Raw genomic sequence first — 25,000 nt, 5'->3', positions numbered from 1 at the left:
GTGTGTATAGACATCACATTTTTTTTTTACTTGAGGTTACCTCTTATCAAGGTCGAGAGGTCAAACTAGGATCAGGTTTAATAAGGTTTATGTAGATAGTAAGACAATATCGTGATGATCAGTAAGGGTGGAACTTTGGTAGGTATGTAAGAGGACGTGTCAACAAGAACTTATTTACATTAGACTTGAAAACGACCATGTTATAGTCAGCTGGAAAGCAGCTCCACGGTACTGTAATACACAGACGAAGACTTCTAGGAAAGAAACTCTGCTCATGGTATTTTCGTCCTGGGTATCATCTTCTTGGTTGAGGCTTGTGGTTGACAGCCGATTAAAAATGAAATCAAATATAATAGTTTTAACAAAAAAAAAAAAAAAACTTGAGACAAAATAAAAACAAAGTGAAAATGATTGATGCTCCCTTCTTTTTTTCTCCTTCTTCTTCTTCTTCTTCTTCTTCTTCTTCTTCATCTTTTCCTTATTTTCTTATTCTTATTCTTCTTTTCTTCTTCTTTTTCTTATTTTCTTCTTCTTTTTCTTCTTCTTCGTCTTTTTCTTATCTTCTTCTTCTTCTTCTTCTTCTTCTTCTTCTTCTTCTTCTCCTTTTTCTTTTTCTTCTTCTTTTTCTTATTTTCTTTTTCTTCTTTTTCTTATTTTCTTATTTTCTTCTTATTTTCTTCTTCTATTTCTTTTTCTTCTTCTTCCTCTTCTTATTTTTCTTCTTCTTTGTCTTTATCTTATTCTTATTCTTTTTCATCTTTTTTCTTCTTATTTTTCTTATTTTTCTTCTTCTTCTTCTTCTTCCCCTTCTTATGTTTCTTTTTCTTCTTCTTTTTCTTCTTTTTTATTTTCTTATTTTCTTCTTCTTTTTCTTATTTTTCTAATTTTTCTTTTTCGTCTTTTTCTTTTTCTTCTTTTTCTTATTTTCTTCTTCCTCTTTTTATTCTTCTTTTTCTTCTTCTCCTTTTTTTTCTTTTTTTCTTCTTGTTCTTTTCTTTCTTCTTATTTTTCTTATTTTCTTAATTTCTTCTTCTTTTTCTTCTCCTTTTCCTTCTTCTTCCTCTCCTTTTTCTTCTTTTGCTTCTTCTTCTTCTTCCTCTTCTTTTTTTTCGCCTTTCTTCTTCTTTTTCTTATTTTCTTCTTCTTTTTCTTCTTCTTCGTCTTTTTCTTATCTTCTTCTTCTTCTTCTTCTTCTTCTTCTTCTTCTTCTTCTTCTTCTCCTTTTTCTTTTTCTTCTTCTTTTTCTTATTTTCTTTTTCTTCTTTTTCTTATTTTCTTATTTTCTTCTTATTTTCTTCTTCTATTTCTTTTTCTTCTTCTTCCTCTTCTTATTTTTCTTCTTCTTTGTCTTTATCTTATTCTTATTCTTTTTCATCTTTTTTCTTCTTATTTTTCTTATTTTTCTTCTTCTTCTTCTTCTTCCCCTTCTTATGTTTCTTTTTCTTCTTCTTTTTCTTCTTTTTTATTTTCTTATTTTCTTCTTCTTTTTCTTATTTTTCTAATTTTTCTTTTTCGTCTTTTTCTTTTTCTTCTTTTTCTTATTTTCTTCTTCCTCTTTTTATTCTTCTTTTTCTTCTTCTCCTTTTTTTTCTTTTTTTCTTCTTGTTCTTTTCTTTCTTCTTATTTTTCTTATTTTCTTAATTTCTTCTTCTTTTTCTTCTCCTTTTCCTTCTTCTTCCTCTCCTTTTTCTTCTTTTGCTTCTTCTTCTTCTTCCTCTTCTTTTTTTTCGCCTTTCTTCTTCTTTTTCTTATTTTCTTCTTGTTTTTCTTCTTTTTTATTTTCTTCTTCTTTTTTTCTTCTTTTTCTTATTTTCTTCTTGTTTTTCTTCTTCTTTTTTATTTTCTTATTTTCTTATTATTATTTTCTTCTTCTTTTCTTATTTTTTCTTCTTTTTCTTCTTCTTCTTCTTCGTCTTCTTTTTCTTCTTCTTCTTCTTCTTCTTCTTCTTCTTCTTCTTCTTCTTCTTCTTCTTCTTCTTCTCATTTCACCCACTAGGAGTTCTCACACAGGTCATCATCAGAGATTGGTCACTGATAAAAACTGGAGGTGTTCCCCTGAGTCTGGATGTCAACAAGTCTCCCCATATTTTCAGTACTCTTCACCTCTTTCGACACCCTTTGTAAATAAATTTGCCTTATCGCAACAGTTGCTTTCCATTGGTTTCTCGCTGGCAATGACTATTGGTTTTCACTGGAATTTGTCTGGCAATAAACCTCCTCAATGTCTCATTCCTCTGCACACAAATCTAGTGAAGGTCTGATAAGTTATTTCACTCCTCGGTCTTTCCATCCTCCTTAACCCTTCGACTATTTGGTGTAGTGCCAGCCCATCCCGACACTACCACAATATTTGGGGGGGGAATATAGTAGGAAGGAGAGGATGAGGGAAGATGGAGGCGGTGGGATGAGGATGTGAGGGAGGTTTTTATTATTGTTATTGTTTTTGTTGTTGTTTTGTTGTTGTTGTGTCGTGGTTAAAAGAAGAAAAGTCGAGGTTGGTTTAAGGAACAATTGTATTTAACATCACACGTACAAAAGTAGGAAACGGATATAACTGGCTTACACGCAGCTAGTCAGTAGCAGTGTCAGAAACCGACATTAAAAATGCGTGATAAAAATTGAATAATTCGACCTCCTATCTTTCCAAGCTTATAACTACTTGAAACATGTAATTCAAACCGTAATTTTTTTCAATTAAAGGAGTAAAGACCAAATTTAAAAAAATAACAGATTTAATAGCAAATTATGCAATATTTGTCTTTTTTTAATCCGTTTTCTTTTAAAAAGGATTTAAAGAAAATCAACGTATTTTAACTTGTTTCTATAAAATATATGCATATATAAATGCCAAAATATAAATAAAAAATACTATTCAGTGGGTACTTCCATTCTTCATTGTTATGAATTTATCTATGTTTATATTTTAAATTCCATGTATCGTTTAAATAAAAGAATTTTTCTAAACAACTATTTGAAAAATCCGCCATTACGTAAGAATTGTTACGGTGTTAGCCAAATGCCGAACTGGTGTTTCTTTTCGTTTTGAACTACGAATGAACAGAAGGGCGTAAAAAGCACACGTTCGCGTTAGCAATCTAGCTTTGTGCGTGAAGAAATATGTGTCTCTATAGGTGAAAAATAGTCACATTTTACTTAAAAGTGTTTGCTTTAAAAAAAAAAAAACAATCGAGGATTTTTTTTTCTTTTCTCAAAGAAATACATGAGTTTTTGATTTAATATATTTCATATTCTCTTGATGGAGTTAATTTTTTTTTAATATCTAAAAAAACATTGTATGAAACATAAATAATTTTCGTAATAAAACGAAACTATCTGTGCAATATAAGAAGATTATAAGGTTTCATTAAAAAAAAATCAACATGTTTTTGTTTTTTTTTAAAACGGTTTTAAACTTTGGACTTTACAGGTAAATTTGCAAATAACTATATTTTTTTGTTGTTTTAAATTAGCTTATTTTATTTATGGATCTTTTATCTTCAATTTGTAATATATAAATTTGAGGTGAGAAAATTAATTATTTTCATTTTAATAGACATTTCAAATGGGGGGGTGAATTAAAAAAAACCTTTTCTGGAATATTATATTCGGTTTATTGGAAAGAGCATAAAATTTCACATTGAACCTGAAAATATCGTAAAAATTGAACCAATAGAAAAATTTTGATAGATTTTTAAAGTGAAAAAAATGAAAAAGAAATTAACTTGTAAAATTCAATTGATTTCATTACGTAAACAAAATGGCTGCATGAAGGCGCTTAGGAACTTTGTAAACATTGTTTTTTAAAAAAATAAAAAACAATATTTATATTATTTTTTAAAGGACTTTAATAGTTTATTTTAAAAGTATATTCGATAAAGAAAATAAATAACCCACTTTAAAAGGAGAAATTTCGTTTTTTTTTAAATTTTATTCGCACTTTTTGTTAAGGGTTTCAAAAATTCCACCAAAATTCTGACATGTGTAGCTACTCAGTGATAGTACTGTAACTTCTTCACTCGGTGTAGGTATTACTGGCACTATATATAGTGTGAACCGGTGTAATTTCCCTTGTGTTAGAAAGGCCGGTGTAACAATTACTTTCACAAACCAGGCGAGTGCCTGAAACTTTTTGGCACCACCGTGTCAACTGTATAAAATAATAAAAAAGAATATAGTGAAACAGAAAAATTCTGTGCTTTTCAATTATATATATATATATATATATATATATATATATATATATATATATATATATATATATATATATATATATATATACACATTTGACTAGGATCACCCTGAAAGTATTACTTCTAGTAATATCTATCATGATTTTTCATCGGATTTTAATCTGTGTCTTATCTCGCTTATATATATATAGGAAGCTTCACGTGCCTCCTCGCAATAAACTTTGTCCACAATATATTGTAGTCTACATTGCACTGCCGAGAACACACTGTTGATTTCATAAAATTATTTTTATATAATGGCTTGAATTAAAGTTTAAAATGCAAAAGTCAAGTATCATAGTGCAATTGTGCGCTAAACAGAAACATTCATTTGGGACGCGTCCCTGATATATCCAAGAACCTACTGTTGATTTTATATGTCGGGCCTTTCTGCTTGCGCGTTAATTAAACTTTACAAATTCATTTGTGATGTTAGTTTGTATAAGGCGTTAACTTTAGTCAAAATCGAATGTTCTTTTTTCATCAGATTTTTTCGATTATCAATGACCGATACTTATCGATGACATCCCGATGCAAAGCCTATCGGAGAAGACTGTCAGACAAATAAAGTACCTTTGTGTTAAATTTTAAAAAATTCAGCGCAGCCGTTTCGGACTCCATAGAGAACTCACTCCCTCTCACACAGACATACAGACAAAGTTCCTATCACACACACACACACACACACACACACACACACACACACACACACACACACACACACACACACACACACACACACACACAAAGAACGCAGTGCAAATATAGATACTCTCAAATAACTCGGAATATTACACGCAGACTCGTTTTCACTTTTTTACTTTTGCTAAAGATGTTGTGCTTTCTGCCGAATTTGTTTTTTTGATTTGACATTTTGTTTGTTTTTGTACAACCTAACCTTCACATCACTTGACCAATCGTCACCAAACTAGCTAAAAATATCGGGTATGGTTTAAATTAGAACTGATTTAATTTTGAAATATCTATGGCAAATGCCAATGTCACTAAAAAGGTGAATGTCACAGATTTGCGATTACCTTGGTTCCATTATGTTAAAGCTACTCAGTTTATATCGTCGCTAATGGAGTCCAGCATCTTTACTGTGGGCCTTGACTTCGACCTTGAGGGTGTTTATTTCTCTCCTACAGTGAGAAATGTGACAAAAAGGTCGGAAAATGTGATTGAAAAATCAGTATTCTTGATGCGGAGCAAAAAAATCTTTGGTAGTCCTGTTGTTATTCCCCGATAAAGGATATGCGATATATTAACCCTTCCCAAAGAGAGAAGATAAAGCCTGGGAGGACCTCCTAGAACTGCAAAGGATCAGCGTTCTACCGCAATTAACAATGAAAAGGCCATTTCAGAAATGGTTTAGGTTTTGTTGATCTTGAGCGGAGGAAAAAATCTCTGACCTTGAAAAGTTTCAAGCGGAGGGGAAAAATTCTTTGACCTTGACCTTGTAGAAGATCGTTTATGGTTGAAATTTTTATGGAATTTCAACTTCCGATCTTTGCAAGTGTGATATACGGATCTGATGTTGTTTGATAACGGTAATTTGTTCGAGTCACCAGCGCTAGGAAGGTGGTCCACCAGAACTGAAAAGCCCCCCCCCTTATTTAGTGCCAAGATGTATGAGGTCAGCAGCACAGGTTTAGCTTCAAAGTTTTCCTTCTCCTAGACGGGTGGCATGAGTACCCATCATGTTGTACAAATAATCCAAATAATATAAGTTATATTTATCTAAAAAAAAAAAGAAAATCCGAAAGAAAATCAAATTTGATAACTTAACCCTTGCTCTAACTCTCAACGTGCTATGCTTTCCTTCCAGCGGAGCACCAGCGAATGCGTGAGTCAGAAGACGGTATGTGCAGACATCTCCACATTCAATAAGACGGTGAACGGAAAGAGACAAGCGACCGAGAGGCGGGTTAACAACTGCGTGTGTCCAGGAGGAGTGCAATGTCCTCGATCTGAAGAGCATATGATTTATGATACGAAAAAACACAGGTAAGTTAGCGGTCGCTACAGGTCCGTCGTTTTTTCCCCCGTAACCAGAAACAAAATAAGTAAATCAAGCGGGAAAGAGTGGCTTATTTAAAATAGAGGTAAATGCAAAATCTATAATATAAATTTCACTTGTCTGTTTAAATGTATTTATGTATGTATGTATGTATGTATGTATGTATGTATGTATATATGTATGTATGTATGCCTAAAACTTTCGACAGAGGCGACAGATTAATACGAGATCGGTATCGTTTTGAAGCTCAACCCTTCGGACGACAAATATCGAAACATTGGCTAGAAACATCAATTTCTTCACTCTCAACTGGGTACCTTTTTACAAGGAGGGGTCGCTTTTTTCGCCGATATTTTCAAAAGTCATCCTCTCTTTTCGATTGACTAGCCTTAATTTAAACCTTCGCCACTTCCGGCTTGGCGATGTACGTGCCAGCAAAGACGTCACCTTTTATTAACCTTCTTTTCCTACTTCGCAGTACGGGCTCGAGCCTGCCTACCTTCCTACTACCACTTTTTTTTTTTTTGCTCAACACTCACTTCCAAACACCCGAGCAACGCCGGGCACCTAGGCTAGTATATTATATATGGCTTCGCACTGTCGTATACGATGAATAGTGAAATTTCTGTAGATGTTACCCGTATCAAGGCGGTGATTGAGGCTGAAAGTGGCTACATTGAAAAGATGTCAGCTCTACTACATAATCAAGTTACCCAAATTGATTTTTTAAATAAAAGTTTTAAAATAAAGCTGTAGTGTTGTTTTCTTTAGGGCAACAACTTTATTGTTCCATCCTGTAATAAAGGCTTAAGCTTAAGGGTTGCTAAGAAGAAACTGAAACTCAGGGAATTTTGCTTCATTGGTTTCTAATGACTATGGATCAAATTTAATAGAAACCTGAAATATTTTGACATTTAAGATGCCATTTTGTTCTTTTCCGTTTTCAAATTTACACGAATAAAATGGTGCGATAATCAATTTAATAATTTGTTACTTGGGATAACATCTTAATCATTCAATTCAACGGAAACTATTTTCATAGAAATGTTAGAACTGACCCAAATGGGATAAATTAATAATAATTAAGAAATACTTAGAAAGTAATATTGTGCTACATAGTTCAATACAAATAATAAAATCAATACAAATAATAAAATCACATTGTGATAATTTTTAATTTACTTCTTAAGTCCAGCACCTATTGGCAGACGATGTTCTGTTTTGTCCTGTTTCTTTCGAATGTTCCCATTTTACGCAAGTTTTTGTTTACTTCTCTTTTAGGCGAAGAACCGTTGCATGTCGAAATTACTGGGAAGTCCTTTCTCACACCATTACCGCAATGATCATATATTATTATAATTATATTTAAAAAACGAGGCTACGTCAAAGGGAGGTCACTCTCATATTATTGTCCCGGGTTGCCAGATTGGTCTTTATGAAGCCACATTTCGCGAACTTGCTTTTTTTTAAAAATAGTCTGACCTTCAAAATTGTATTTGACCTTTTCAAAGCGTAACGTACGGACTAAGGAAGAAACACGCAGAATATTATATAGATAATAATAATAATATTAATAATAATAATAATAATAATAATATTAATAATAATAATAATAATAATAATAACGCACAGACAAATAGTACAAACATAAGCCGGCAATAGTACTTTAAAACGAGAATCACAAAATCCTATCGGATATGGACATAAAAACAGATAAACCCATCCAAGCAAGAAGACCGGATGTCTTAATAATTAACAAGAAAGAAAAGTCCTGTCAAATCGTAGACTTTACTGTTCAAGCTGACCACAGGATAAATATCAAAGAAAAGAAGAAACGGAGCAAATAGACAGAGCTAGCCAGAGAGCTGAAAGGGATATGGATGATGAAAAAAAAAATCAAGATAGTACCAATAATAGTAGGAGCACTAGGAACAATTCTGAAAAAACTTTGAAAAAAGAATGCGAGAAATTGGAATCAGAGGAATGGCTGGAAAGATACAACGAATAACAATAATGAAAACAGCTGAAATATTAAGGAAAACCCTTGACTGTGGAGACTAATACACGAACCACATGCGCGGGTCAGACGAGCTGCTACAAAGATAAAACATGAAGCGCTACATGGAACCAAGAACGATGAAGCAGCATATTTATAAGTTCACTATCTCCTCCCCCATCCCCTCAAGTTATTCAATCACCCCCTCCCCCCAAAAAAGAAGGATGCCCAATAGTTGAGAAGAGTCAAGGAAGATGAAAAGACAGAGGAGAGAGCGCTGACCAGACCTCCGCTGGACAAATGCCAAGAGAACTAGGACCTTGGGAAGGCTTATTGCCACTCAAATTCCAGTGGAGACCAATGCCCACTGTTAGCGAGAAATCAATGATAAGCGGCTGTTGCGATAATGCGAATTCATTTGCAAATGTTATCGAAAGAGGTGGAGAGTATTGGAAATCTGGGGAGACTTGTTGTCACTCAGCTTCCAGAGAACACCACAGGTTGTTTTCAAAGAGAGATCAAGGGCGGGGAGTAAATGTACGCAGAGCGCATCATCTTTTTTTTGTTTTACGGTTATGCTTCCGTAAAGTTTCAAGAGACAATGGATAGCTCCTGTAAGGGAAGCTGCGCGAGTAATTGTTTGGCAAGGGTTGCACAATCCTCAACCCCACCTCTCCTGAATCGGCACTGCTTGAGTCCAGTGGCAAAGATACGTGCTAATCGACTGGAAACAATGTTAAGATAAGTGAAAAACACATACAACAACTGCAATTCCCAAATGGTCGCCCATTTTAGTACTGACCAGGCTCAATGTTGCTTAACTTTGTTTTACTTATATGTCTTTTATTTATTTTCTAGGATGGTGATGTGCCAACGCGTCGCTGATTTGCGCAAGTGCACTACCGGCCAAACTGCCGAGGAGATTCACATGAAAGATCCTATGTTCAGCTTGTTCAGCTACACCAATGTAAGTATACACATCTTGTTTTATTAAATGAATGATTATATTTTGTGGTACCAATACCCTCGTGCGATTTATTAATCAATAACCACTCAATGAGTCAATTCCTCTCACAATCCTCCTGTGGACTTCAGAATTCTGATGTGTATATATTTTCATTTTTATAAAAGTTGACGTCTCTCTCCCCCCTATCACTGTATGCGGTATTTGTTATGGAGTAAACTGATCTATCCATTTTCAAGAATAATGGACTTGCCCAGAGATTATAAATATAGTTACATCTAAATATTGATGTTGCAATTCATGGCAATTATGGCCCTAGAATCATGACGTATACTTCTGTAACATACTTTTGTTTATATATATATATATTTATATATATATATATATATATATATATATATATATATATATATATATATATATATATATATATATATATATATATATGCACGTTTCATTAAATAGCACAGATAACTCTTGTTTTTTTTTCTTGTAATCCTCCTTTTCTCTTTGTCGGGTCATTTTCCGAACGTTTTTTCCGAGTGAAAAAAGAAATTTCCCATAATCGCGAACGTTTTCGACCTCCATTGGTCATCCTCAGGCGAGTAGTAAAAAATAAAAAATGAAATTGAAAAATAAAAGTAGCGAGATGAAATGAAAAGACGATTAAAAGATGATTAAAAGGCGATTAAAATCGCTTAAAATCATTAAAATACTCAAAAGCACTTGAGCGTGCCCTCCGTTTCGTTTTGAGTCTGGTTAACCGTTGGTTTTTTAATGTGGATTAACAATGCCTCAAAGGTCGGGAGGCGCACCTCGCAATATGAGACAGTAAATATGGCCGTGTTATTTATTAATATGTCTCTAAACTCATTTTTAGGGGTGTGGTGTGCTATGAGGTGCTGATAGATTGAGCTATTCGAGGAAGGCAGGTAACATGTTAAACGACGTTTAATATATTTCATTTAATGAAACGTGCATAAAAGAAAAATGCTGCCTATATATATATATATATATATATATATATATATATATATATATATATATATATATATATTGGTACTTATACGACTGTGTTTGTCTTGATTGTTACTGGCATGCAAGACCACAACACTGTTGACAAATTATTCAATGTTTACATTGCCACAGCAGTGGCGGCACGGATTCTCGAGCTATACTTTAAAAGCCTTACGTTGAGTATCCATTAGAACAATACCCAAACCCTTATCATACACACTTGGAGCAGGGATTCGAATTCAACATTCTATAATCGTGCAGACAAGGTACGACATTTTTCTTTCTTTCAAAAATATATCGTATGACTTTTTACGACAGTATATTCAAATTGATTCAAAACACGAAAATCAACCAGACGCAAGATCCGCACTCATACAAAAGTTATCTTTTGTCTTTAAAATTGCATTGTTGGATTTTGAAAAAAACAAACTTTAATGGCTTACAGTTCTAAATACTTCAGATGAGAAATGGGCGTTTAAACGGTGATTGCTATGAAAATGTCTCTGCCGAAGATTTGTTCCGACCCTATGTAGCGGTCGCTACAGGTCTGTCATTTATTCCCCCGTAACCAGAAACAAAATAAGTTGTGTACGAATTTATTTTTTTTTCTTTGCAATGAGCGGTTGTTTTAACTAAAAACATTACGAATAGTGTTTATATTATTTGTATTAACTGGACTAATATTCTCATCTTGAGTGTTATTTTCACGAACTTTTCATCAATGTAACTTCCGACTTTCTTCAGTCGCCATGTTTGATATTGGGGAAAGCATTGATTCTCTACTTCCGAAGTTTCGCATTTAAGTTTTAGTTAAAAATAAAAATAAAAAATAAAAAATATCAAACAAAATACTAGGAAATATTATTTCTAAGTTATTAATAATAAAAAATGGGGAGGCTAAAGTTTAATTAGATCCATTAACCAATCGTAAGTTCTTACGGAAATAAGAGACGACCAGCAAACCATCACTATTTTAACGGTTTGTTCAACATGACAGCAAGAAAGTTAACTCATATTGAATTTAAACAAATAAAATTTAAAAAAAGAAATTAACAACTCCCGAGGAAAAAAAAAAAATTAAAAATTTATAAAAGTGTATTGCTTTTCTTTTGTTAACCAGAAACAAAAGAAATAAGCTGCCTACGAATTTATTATTTTTCCTTTGCAGTGAGAGGTAGTTTTAACTAAAAACACTACGAATATAATTTATACATCGTAAGCCAGTAATTCGATTAAAGAAATATGGAGGATTTAAAAAAAAAAGATCATTTTGAAACTTTTTAAGTATCAGCAAAATGACCGACTGCCTTTACAATCGGAATACGTATTCTATCAAAATAAGATGGAAGCAGAACAAGAAGCCTTACTGAAATAAAATTGTAACAGAAAAGTTGGAGTAGAAAGAAAAGATTGGAAAGGAATTCTTAGAATTGCAGAAGGAATTCAGCTTGCAAAAAATAAAACATAATGTTCAATCTTATCAAAAAACAACAGCAAAAATTATTCGAAGTATCAAATGGACAAAGTGGTATAAACGAAATTATATATAATTTGGAATATCATTAAGACTTTCAACTAGAATTCTGGTCCTGGATATGACCTTAAACTATATCCGATGGTGAGGTCCCAGCTTGCAGGCCTTAGGGAGTGTGGTGCCACCCTTTAATTGCCATTGCTCCCAGGTCCACTCTGCCCTGGAGTGGTAGTACCTGTTAGGGTCCCAACTATGGGTTAAATAGAATACGACTTAAAAAACAAATATACTATATTAAAAAATCGTTCTTCAAAATCACCAGATTCGGCATTAAATAACCTGAAAAGGGTTGATATGCCGTAAAACAAAACAACCAACCAAAAACAACAGCAAAAATTATTCGAAGTATCAAATGGACAAAGTGGTATAAACGAAATTATATATAATTTGGAATATCATTAAGACTTTCAACTAGAATTCTGGTCCTGGATATGACCTTAAACTATATCCAGTGGTGACGCCCCAGCTTGCGGGCTTTGAGAGTGTGAAGCCACCCTTTAATTACCATTGCTCTCTGGTCCACTCTGACCCGGAGTGACCTGTTAGGGTCCCAACTATGGGTTAAATAGAAACCGACTTGAAAACAACAAATATATTCTATTAAAAAAATTTTCTTCCGAATTTTTGGATTCGGCAATAAATAACCTGAAAAGGGTTGATATGCCGTAAAGCAAAAACAAACAAACAACCATCAACTCGAATTCAGACAATTTCGAACTTCATGCATTATGTAGACATAATTCGGAATGTGAAAACTGGTCTGATTCCAAAAACGTTCGGTTACTGTTGGGCACAGTAGAAAGTTGTACATTACATTTTCCCTCAAAACATCGATGAGATAAAATTTAGTGAAACAGTACAACTGTTAACGAATTTTTTCTAGTCCCAAAACATCTATTTTCACAATAGGTCAAAGTGTTTAAACCTTACAAAAAATGATAATGAGGACTCTACGACTTATTCAAGAATAGTAAATAAACACTGTGGTGACTTCACGTTAATAACTTCAAATGTCTCGTATTTCCACAAGAATTGATGTCGGATACAGACTGAAATTAGAAGGAGAGTCCTTAAGTCATAATAACTTGGCGGCAAGCGAAAATATATCAGCGACAAATTGCGTGATTAACGTAGTGGATCAAAGGTTAGCTTCTTAGACAAAACGCGCTAGAAATTCAGGTGACGGTAGAAAGGTTGTCACATGTTCAAGGAAGAACAGAGAGTTTCTAGTCAGCCCATCGTTGGAAGCCGCACAGAAGATATAGAAATCTAAATGGATGCTGCCTCGAGATTCAGGCCGCGCGTCGTCATCATTAAGACCAAGTTAGAAAAACAATTTAAGTTTAGATAGGGGTTTCATCTCACTCCCCCATAAATAATATCTCTCTCTCCCCCTCTCTCCCCCCTCTCTCTTGTCGAATAAACTTTTGAAACCTCAGTGAATTTCCATTGTGTTTTCATGCACGAGTAGCTTTGTTCGTCAGGCTAAATAGAGGAGGTCAATGGTCAACAACAACGATGGGATCACGGCGCACACATAGAAAACTGCCGCTCGGAGAATAAAAACCAGAAACCGCGCACGTATGGAAAAAGACTTTTTATAGATTTATCTCTTGATCGCCCACTAGCGAAAACGAGTTTTTTTTGGATATGACAATGTGCGAACTGTTTGTTTAACGTCAACATGTTAAATTCTATTGGCCGTCTATGTTGGTGTGGTTGGTACTGTACTACAAAAATCTATGTCGATTACTTTTTTATGGGTTTAGTATCGTTTCCTACCAATTATTTTTAATGGATTCTTTTCACTGATCGATAAAATATATATTCTCTTCTCTTTTATTTTATTTGAATTCGGAGCCGATTTTTGTACAGCATATGAAAAGACCTGTGGCGTAGTGGTTTAAAGTATTGGGAACGATTCCGTTGTAAAGTTACACTCTTCTGGGAGTTGAAGGTTCAACTCTTAGTGCGCCTGATAGTGAAAATACAGTTTATCCATTATGCAACGAGTCTGCAAGTACTTGATCAAATTCAGTTGTAATGTTACGCTCTCCTGTGCGTTGTAGGTTCAATCCCCAGTGCAGGCGACACTCGGATAATTTTGAATTACTTAGGATTTTTCTATCCAGTCATGGCTAACGAAACAATAGCATGTTATTCCGTGGATTAAATAAAGCGCTACGTTCGAAATTCCGTACAGATTTCCGAGTTCGACAGAAAGATTCCTGAGTTCGACAAGATACCCCTGAAGAAGGTCGAAGTTCACATCGACCGAACCGTTGTTAAAATAACACTCAAGATGAGAACAGTCATCCAAAGGATCCAAATAATACAAATATGCAACTCTTTTTATTAATAATCGATCTTTGTATTCTTGTGTTTTCTTTGTCAACAGGTCAACTGTTTGTGTCCAGCCCACGAAGATCCGTTGCCAGGAATTTTCGCCCGATCTGTGGTTTACCAAAAGCAGGAATTTCACGTCAATCACCTGATGCGCCGTTACACTTGCAACACCGGAGGTAAGGCTGAGATGCTGACATGTCCGAATTTCCGTGACTGACATCATCGCGAATGTTATAAAGTTTGCGCCGGTTTCTCTTCCACTTATTTGTATCAATCTCAATGTAGCTGTAGACGCTATTGTCCAATGATGTGCTCAGACGCATCGCTTTAGTCTAATTCTCGTTCTTCCTACATCGGCACGTGCGCCAAGACAATGCGAGTTGTCTCCCTTTTCATATACGAAAGACATCTGCAACTCGTACTTGTTATGAATTCAGTTTTCGTTCTTGGTTTATTGATTAGCGAAACGTTGGTCCGTCACAAGATTGTGATGTTATAAGTATATCTATCTCTATAAGTATATAAACGCAGCCTTGTCTGTGTGTGTGTGTGTGTGTGTGTGTTCGTTCCTTATAGACTCCGAAACGGCTGAACAAATTTTCTATAAAAATTACAGAACTTTTGTGTGTGAGTCTGGGAGTGATCTTAGTTAAGTTTTGTCCCAGAATACCTCCGATAATTGCCGATAATTGATAATCGAAATCGTTATTTTAATTTATCTATCATCGGTAAAACCATTTTTCCCCATGTCGTCGCTTAGAAACAATGATAGAACAACGGGCCAGGAAAATTCTACTGTGGGTAAGTTGATAGCGTGTTTTTTTTCTTTCTTTTTTTTTTGTATGACGTGGTCTGTAAGTTCAAACTCCGCACGTAAATTTCTTTTTTTTTTCATTAACTGCAAAGAATTTTATAAGACTTGAAAATTTACATGTTTTTTCAAAAATTTTTTATTATTATTATTTATTTATCTATTATTATTTCTTTTTTTGCATGACGTGGTCTGTAGGTTGATTTACTAAGGTCCAGTAGTACTACATTTTTATTTTAATCTTCGTAAGAGGACATAAAATGGTACAAAACTCATCCGTTTGGCATATACAAAGGAAAAGACACTTTTTATGCAAATCGCTCCAGACAAGGCATGAAGCAACTTAATGTAAGGAGTTAAAAAATACTTAAAAGTTAAAGGAAAGTGAGGACTAAAGGGCAAAATAAGTGAAAGTTACGAGGCCGCTGAAAGTAAACTCAGTGTTCATTTCCTGTTTCTGTGGCATTCTTAGCTTTGTTCACAAAAGTTACAGTTCAATCAATCAGTTTTTGTCTCTTATTTTAAAAAAATTTCTATCGATTTTTTCGACGGCCATAATTCATCCGATCAACAGTTTTTGGTTTAATTACAATATATATATATATATATATATATATATATATATATATATATATATATATATATATATATATCACAGCTATCCAACTTCCGCTCGATCATCTAGCATGCTTTGAATCGATCTGTCACGTCTACCATTTGAAAAGGGAATTTTTTCCGAAATTAATAATGGATATTGTCGCAGACATAACAAGTAAGACATTTGTACCTAATACAACTGAATAAATATATGTATATATAAACATATATGCATGTACTTATTGATTTGTAAATTGCAATTTGTTCTCGTCTCCTTTCACCAACAACGACTATATTTCATTCCTCGCATTGTGATAGCCTTCTAAATCTCTACTACTACTACTACTACTACTACTACTACACACACACACACACACACACATATATATATATATGAATGGAAATGTATAAAAAAAGAATACGAAAAGTATAAAAGGTTATAACTTTTCTTTATTCATTTTAAATTGGTGACGTGCAGGAATACAAAATAATATTATGAAAAAAAATTAAAAAACTTTTTTTACAGGTACATTTTTTCGACCGATCCTTCAGTCTTCATCGGTGTATTGAAAGTGATGAGCATATACGGGGAAAAGGGGAATGGAAAAGGAAGGAGGAGGAGGAGGAGGAGGAGGAGGAGGAGAAGAAGGAGGTATAGCCAATGAGATGGTGCCACGTCAGTTTTAAATATATACACGTATAAGTACGCACATACATACATGCACACAGTACATATACACATATAAACGAAAAATTAAACAGTAAATAAAAATGAAGAAACGCGCCTTTATCTGTCTAATATTTTTGAATTCTAACAATATTATTTATTCCAAGCGAGAATCAGAATTCAAAGGATATAAGACGTTATGAGGAGAAACGCTACGGATGCTCATTTGTAGATCAACGGCTATTTCTCGTTCGAAAAAGAACGAAAACGTCGTTTCCAAATTCAACCGTTTAAAGACAGAAACGAAACGCTACTTTTTATTAATGTATATATTAATATGTACATACACATACGTATACAAACAAATACTCACATGTACTAATATACACATATATATGCATATATACACACATAAACGCATGCATATATACACATATACATATACTAACAAATACACATGCACATACATAAATGTTTGCGCATATATTTACACGTAGAGGCAGCTATACATATATACATAAGTCTACATAAGCGAAAGTAAGGAGAGAGAGGGGGATAAGGGAAGAGAGGGGCGGGAAAAGAGGTATAGGTGTGCGATAAATACATATATATATATATATATATATACATATACGGTAATATGAAGAAAATTAACACTTAAAGAAAATGTGTTTTGAAAAACACACACATACATGCACACACATACACATATATCCATATATACATGCATACATATATACATACATACACATACATATACAAATATACACATATACTGACGTGCACATGCACTTTCAGGTACATATGCACATACACTCGCATAAATACATACATATATGCGTACATAATACGCACATACATACACATACATAGACCAATGTGTATGAGAGTATAAAGAAATTAAAAAAAAATAGGGAAAATGTGAAGGTTTCGGAAAGAGTTAGAAAAAAAAAAAAGTTTACCCCATCTCACCGTGCATTTTAGTCCTAAGGAAAATGTTTACGGAAAATCTTTGTAGCTATAAAAATTGTAGTCATTGATTAGCCCTAGGTTTTTGTTAAGGCCTAAATCCTTTAACCCTTATCCTTGAGTGGCCTCTGGGCCTTGATAATGTGGTGATGCCTATGTAAAAAAAAAAAAAGAAGGTGTGCGTGTTGAGTTTTAGAATTAATTTTTTTCATATTTTCGTCTTTGTGTAATAAAATTGGATGCTATGAGGATGTATCTGATGTTGTCTATTGTGTGGTTTGGTAAATTATTGTGGATAGCTACTGGATGCTGTGTAGATTTATCTCTTATGGTATGTTTGTGGTTATTAAGTTGTAGGCGGAACTTCAGGCCTGTCCCCCCCCACCTAATTGCCTTTTGTGCATTCGGCACAGTATAACAGATATATTACATTTGAGATATTGCAATTTAGAGGGGGGAGTTTGAGATGAATGTTGGTGCCTTAAAGGGAAGACTTTTATAATTTATGATTAAAAGTCAAATGCTTTTTAAAATAAATAAAAAGGGGCGAAGAAGAGGAAAGAAAAATAAAGGGGGGGAAGTCAGTTGACCGGTTTCGCCCTTGCTTCCTCTAAGCTGTATCGAGGGATTTCGAATCCTTATTCAAGTTGTGATAAAATCTATTACATGATTTAGACGCCAGTAAATGTTAACAAAAACTAAAGCTTATGCTTAAGGAGCCTTAAGAAATTGAAATTTCAAAGAATCTTGCTTGTGTGCAATGATTATAGATTAAATTCATCTCCAATTTAGGGTAAAGTGCAAATCAACACGTTCCTCAACCATATTATTACGTAATTAAAACCAGATGAATATGGATTGGTATAGTCGGCAACAGTATAGGGTCAGTCAATTGTGCACCCCATATATTATAACGTCTAATATAGTTGTTAGTCATGACACGATCTTTTGTTGGCATAGATTGTTTCTGAGATGGGTATATTTGCTGATGACATCACTCTCTATAACAGGCACGAGGGGAAAACAAATAAACACATATCTAAAGAAATGGAAAAAAAAAACACTAGCGGATGACCCCCAATCTGTAGTGGAATGGGGACAAAAATGGAGAGTCACAATTAATGCTGCCAAAACTAAGCTTGTTTCCTTCAATAATCACAAGAAACATTCTCTACCACCAATAGCAATGGCCAAGAACACATTACCCGAAAGTACTTCCTTTAAACTCCTCGGCCTAACGTTTACAGGGAACATGAACTGGAATATATACATTGAGAGCATTTCCAAGGCTACTGCGAAGAAGGTGGGCTCTCTCTACCGTGATAGAAAACTACTTACACCTGAAAGTATCCTGTACGTCTATAAGGCCACCATTCGCCCATGTATAGAGTACTGTTGTCACATTTGTGCTGGTACATCTGCTGCTTGTCTCTCACTTCTTAACAGGGTTCAAAAGAGAGTCACCAACTGAACTGTTATGTAGGTTTCAGTCTCTGTCGCATCGGCGAAATGTTGCATCCCTCTGCCTGTTCTACAAGTACTTTAATGGTGAATGCTCTGACGAACTACAAGAACTTGTACCCCCTCGACGTGAACACCCCCGACAAACCCGACAAGCAGCTAAATACCACCCCTTCATAATAGAGACCCCTAGATGTAAGAAAGCATTCTACTCCAATAGTCCCTTCCCCAAAACTGCTATTTTGGAACTCCCTTTCGGGATTCTGCTTTCCCAACTGTACTGACATGCAGAAGTTCAAGTGTAATGTGAACAGACACTTGCTTCTCGTCTCCCTTCATAATGCCCCTGCAACTTATGTCCCTGATAGTAGCCCCTACTTCAAAGTGGCACTGTACCTTGTTTGGGGTGAAAATTGAAGAAGAAGAAGAAGAAGAATAAGAAGAAGAAGAAGAAGAAGAAGAAGAATTAAAAAAAACAAAAAAAACTGTGCATTACTATCATGGAACTATTTTTTGTTTTCATTTTAAAGATCTCAGAACAAGGGGAGACAATTCAATTTTTTAAACAGTGCTGTTTAGACGAATAAGAGAGAACATTATCCTCTGCAAAGAAAACCTTAGTTTTCCAAAAATAAAAAAATCAAAAAAAAAATCACACGGATTTCAAAAATGACTGGTAAAACTATAACTTTTAATAATAATTTTTAATTTATTTATTATGAAAAATTACGGAATTTGACTTTGTTACGAAAATTTTCTTTTTTTACAAAACACAAAAAGTCATACATTCCAATAATGATATGTTCAAATCTATAAATTTTAAAAGTCATAAATTTTCATATAATGACGACTTTCATTCATTTCAGAATTTTGACTTTACGAAAATTAAGTGTCTTTTCCAAAATAGTAAAAACACAAACAAACTTATTTTGTGTTATCAAAATTTTCTTAGTTCTATTTTAATTCAATAGATTTTCAGATAATAATGTTTCTACAGGGGATACTGTTCCCTTGGAAGTTGAAAACGTTCGGGTTTGTGGCGAATTTCTTTTCACACTCCAACAGGACGTTCGGTCACTGGCCCGCAAAATGGAAACGGTAGATCGCAAGAGAAACAAACAGGAATTATCTCTGCTGTTTAACGAAAATGCACGATAAAAAATGCTACCCAAATATACCAATAAATAAAACAGTAGATGTATGCAGCAGCCTTTGCAATGTCTTGTATGTATTTGAAATTAACAGGAAATAATGATCATACACAAAGGATGGTTTATAACGAATAAAATCTTCTTTTAGTGAATGAATAACGCATACAGAAATATATCGGCAAATTGAAATGCAAAATGTTCATTTCTATTACTTCTGCTCATGCGCAAATTCATTTCATTGAAGTGGTTTAATTTTAAATCTTTCTTATTTATCTCTCGATAATCCAAACGGTAGGAAACGCGGCTACAGAGCTAAAGGTTTTAGTTTCGATTCTAGCTGATGGCACCCAAGTTTTTTTTTTTTTACATTTGAAATTACTACTATATATTAGGTGCAATATAATATTCAATAGAGAATTGGCACTGTAATAATAAATACGAAATCCGCATGACTTAAAATATATTTAAGCGTATTTTACGACCACACAAGGCCGGGCGCTCCCCACTAATATAAGATTAAACAGACTTGTTCTGAAATTGAATTGTCTCTCCCTGTTCTGATCTTCAAAATGAAAGCAAAAAAGTTGCTTCATGACACTAATTCTGTTAGTTATGCATAATGCCCATGAATCAAATTAAATTTATTATTTATATATTTTTATATTTCAAAGTATCTTAGACCTTTTCTAATGTATCCGTTTTGTGGGGGGGGGGTTAAAAAGACGAATACAAACAAGAAACAATTTTCTTTTACAAAGGAATCACCGCTTATCAAAGCCCGAAGGCCACTCGAGGATAAAGGTTAATGTAAGGTCCTAGTGTAGTAATCGTTAATGAAGATTTAAAAGTAAAAATGGGTTTGTATTACTGTACTCAGATTCGAAAAAATTGTCAAAAGAACAAATATATAACAAATAAATGTTATCAAAGGCAAGATAAGTTACTTTTCTACCAAACTGGATATAATTTTCGTGTTTTTATTCAATTTAACATGTTTATTCAGCTCGAAAAGCATACAGTGTTTAGCGATGTATTGGAACATTCAAGATGGCGGCCGATTCTCTCTTTAACATGGTAAGTTTGGAAAAGGTGTAATAAATAATAAACTAGATAAAATACTGTTAGAAATTCGCTCAATATATGTTACCGTGACATAACTTGACATATATTCGGTGGTTTTTAATAGTATTTTGTCTAGTTTATTATTTATAACAACTTTTCCCGAACTTACCGTGTTAAAGAGAGAATCGGCCGCCATCTTGAATTTTCCAATACATCGGTAAACACTGTATGACAACTTTTTCGAATCTATGTGTACAGTAATACAAACCCGTAAAAATAAATATTTACAAAACATTTTCTTTAATATTAAATATTTACAAAACTTAAGGATAAAAACCTTTTTTTCTATTTACACAAAAGTTTTTAATGTAAGTAATAAAATGAACGCATTTACACATTAAATAAATGGGTGTCTTTCTGAGTACGTTCTTTTTATATGTTTACAGAACTTTTAACTAATAATTATAATAAAAAATGAATGACCTATATTAATTGCAAAATATTGGAAACTGAAATTTTTGGACGCTAAAACTTACTTTCACTTAATTTGCCTTTCTAGAGAAGTAAGCAAATAGCAATTTTTTTTTTTTATTAAAAAAAAAAAATATATAAAAAGATTTGTATCTTGTGGTGCTACACTTCATCTTTATAAAAATAAAAGTTATAAAAGATATGTGAATAAAATATATTTTTTTAAATCTCGAATGTTTATACTTGTGATTTTATTATGCATAAAAAATTACCTCGGTCTAGAAGGATTTCTCCTCCACTGACCACCTACATACATCGCACTTTAAATATTGAATTGTATAAAAAACGCACAAAGATATAAACACACACTGTACATAAAAATTAATCTTGGTCGCAAAAATCCGAACAAGTCAGTTATTTTATATTTCTTTCTGCCATAAAAAGTTTGGTTATAATCATTTTTTTTTTAATTACGTATTTTTTCATCGGCATCATCCGAAATTCTCAGTTATAACCTCGGTTTATTTATTTATTTAGTATTATTTTACGACCTGCTCCAGCGTAGTATAAACACCCCAACCACCCCATGTTAAGAACGGCTTTCGGAATAAACACCTCCCAACCTCCCCATGTTAAGAACCGCTTTTGAGGTTACGGGTGTTTTTTTCCGAAAGCTGTTCTTAACATAGGGAGGTTGGAGTGTTTATAATATGCTGGGGCACGTCGTAAAAATTTACCATTTATTTATATTATTATAATTATTATTAATAGTTTTATTAAAAGTTCTGTAAACATATAAAAAGAACGTACTCAGAAAGACACCCATTTATTTAAATATATTTTGTTTAAATACGTTCGTTTTATTACTTATATTAAAAGCTTGTGTAAATAGAAAAAAGTTGTTTTTAATCCTTAAAAGTTTTGTAAATATTTAATACTAGCAATCGGTGCCCGGCGTTGCCCAGGTGTTTTGAGGTGTATGCTGAGAGAAAAAAAAACGGTCAATTTTTTTAACTTTGACCCCTATTATGACCTCTTAACATTTATTGTTTAGGGATCAAGTAAAGTTAATAAGTTAGACCCATGTCCAAGGAACCTATATCTAAAATATCACGTGTTTAGACCCAAAATTGTAGGAGGAGTTTGGTAGAGTTCTCAAAGGTCAAATCGTTGAATATTGACCACTTAATCGCCAAATTTCTGTCGAAAACCTATCACATCGATTTTCACAAATCTCAGTACCCTGTATATCAAATTTCGAATCTGTAGGCTTAAAATTGACAGAGTTTTAGCGTAGGGAAATGCACACAGACGCACAGACACACACAGACACTACCACTTATATATATATATAAACATAAACATCATATATATAAGGATAATAGTACGCCATATATATAACAAAAGACCATTAATTAAGTGGTCAATATTCAACGATATTTAAGGATAATATATAATAAAACACCATATATATATTTAAGGATAATAATAAAGAACTGTAAGTTGCGAAAATTCCATCGCACTGCGTCTATTATTATCATCGAACTATCGCCTAATCGAATCAACACAATAATATTGGTTTTTGGCTGTCAATGAATTTCAATATGAATCCCAAAGATATTTTTATTTAACACTGAAATGGATACTCGCTTATTTACTGAAGTGAAAGGAAAACCCGGGGGAACTTTACCCAAAAATTAATCTATATTTTTTTGTGTGTATTGATAGTCTTATTAACACCCCTTTTTTCTATTTATTTAAAAAGAAAATACAACTTTGTTATTTATGAGTCGTGGAATTGCATTCATCTACAAAAGATCTAGCTAATGTGCATATTTTTTTATCGTTTTTAATTAATTCCCTATTAGTTTTTTTTTCGGTTCTCTTATTGGATGATCATCCTTATTTAACTATTACGTGTAATTATATTCATACAGATATTCTATATGATTTATATTTGCGTAATATTTGCGTAAAAATGAAGAAAATCAAATTTACTCTGTGTTTATCGTGTGTTAGTCAGCGGGCTTGGTTGCCATAACAACATGACGTAGCCAAGGACGGTAGTGGACGTGTGTGTGTGTGCGCGTGTGTGCGCGTGTGTGCGCGTGTGCCGGAAATTATAGTAGTACTAATAGCGTTTGTATTCGTGTTGTGTGAACGTGTGTGCGGCTAACGCCAGAGTGCGCGTGTGTGCGCGTGTGTGCGCGTGTGTGCGCGTGTGCTGGGAATTATAGTAGTACTAATAGCGTTTGTTTTCGTGTTGTGTGTACGTGTGTGCGGCTAGCACCAGAATGGCGGATGTGATGTCGAAGGTTGGATTGTTAGATTATGTAAGTTTCGTATTTTTGTAATTTGTAAATAACAAATTAGAAAAAAATTAAACCCTTCCAAGATGGACAATAAATAAAGCCATAATATTTTATGGTAAAGTTAAGAGCGTAAGAACCATAGTTTTTTAGGAGATGTGATTATTGGATTAATCAATCAGAAATCGTCTGTGGCACACACATCTCTGTTTTTATAGACATATATATATATATATATATATATATATATATATATATATCCCTAGAAAATATATATTATGTATTGGTATTCATATTAAAAACCCTTTTTTCTATTTATTTAAAATGAAAATACAACTTTACATATGGGTTCGTGGAATTGCATTCATCTGCAAAAGATCTAGCTAATTTGCATATTCTGTTATACATTTATTTTAATTAATTCCCTATTAGTTTTTTGTCGGTTTTCTTATGGGATGATAATATTTAGTTAACTATTACATGTAATTATATTCATGCATACATTCTATATGGTTTATACTTGCGTAATATTTGCGTAAAAAGCTTATAATAAACACAAAGCTCTTTCTATGTATATTTATGCATGCGTATATATATATTTGTTTAAAAATTTTGTCTACCAAACTCCTCTGTCAGGTTTTAGTCTACAGACATGCATACCCTATCTACAAGGTATTCGAGCCCATGCGATTCTTTATATTTATATCGTGGCAAAATTGTGAAAATTAAAAAAAAATTGAATTTGCCAGGTGAAGTTGGTTGGTTGGTTGTTTTTGTTTTACGGCATATCAACCCTTTTCGGGTTATTTAATGCCAAATCCAAAGATTTTGAAGAAAATTTTTTTAATAGAATATATTTGTTGTTTTCACGTCGGTTTCTATTCAACCCATAGTTGGGACCCTACCAGGTACTACCACTCTGGGTCAGAGTGGACCAGGGAGCAATGGTAATTAAAGGGTGGCTCCACACTCCCCAAAGCCCACAAGCTGGGGCCTCACCACTGGATATAGTTTAAGGTCATATCCAGGACCCCCATTGAGGGACTTTTACCCTCTGCAGGGGGGCAGTCGGTGTATTCTAATGCCTCTTGCCAAGTGAAGGCCGAACGGCGGCAGTAACAAACATGCATGTGTAACATACTGGTTTATGTTTTAATTTTTAGCTTTGCAGCAAGTATGTCTCCATAGCTCAGGCATTAACGTCAAAAGAAAAAGTAAATCGTAATCTAAACGTTTTGGTCTCGATTCTCGGTGGTGCAGCAAGAATCGTTTTTTTTTTTTTAAACTTTTAAAATCATTACTATATATTGGGTCCAATATAATATAATATTAAGTACGAAATTTGCATTTATCAAAATACCATACTTAAGCGTATTTTACGACCGGGCAATGCCGG

The 25,000-nt window shown here is 33.5% G+C and overlaps 1 protein-coding gene across 1 annotated transcript in view; it reads left to right on the top strand.

The window, feature by feature from the left end:
• The window catches only part of LOC145296899 (uncharacterized), a 121,998-nt gene that overhangs the window by 91,955 nt on the left and 5,043 nt on the right, over nt 1-25,000 (top strand). Inside the window, exons 2-4 of the mRNA XM_080143062.1 lie at nt 6,058-6,236; nt 9,104-9,212; nt 14,159-14,282. Coding sequence (XP_079999188.1) covers nt 6,058-6,236; nt 9,104-9,212; nt 14,159-14,282 — 412 coding nt within the window. The remainder of the gene's footprint in view (nt 1-6,057; nt 6,237-9,103; nt 9,213-14,158; nt 14,283-25,000) is intronic.

The sequence above is a fragment of the Euprymna scolopes genome, chromosome 17 (assembly GCF_053919585.1).
Source record: "Euprymna scolopes isolate OS-2025 chromosome 17, ASM5391958v1, whole genome shotgun sequence".
Lineage (NCBI taxonomy): Eukaryota > Metazoa > Mollusca > Cephalopoda > Sepiida > Sepiolidae > Euprymna > Euprymna scolopes.
The sequence above is the reverse complement of the archived record's forward strand: the minus strand, read 5'-3'. Positions and strand labels throughout refer to the sequence as shown.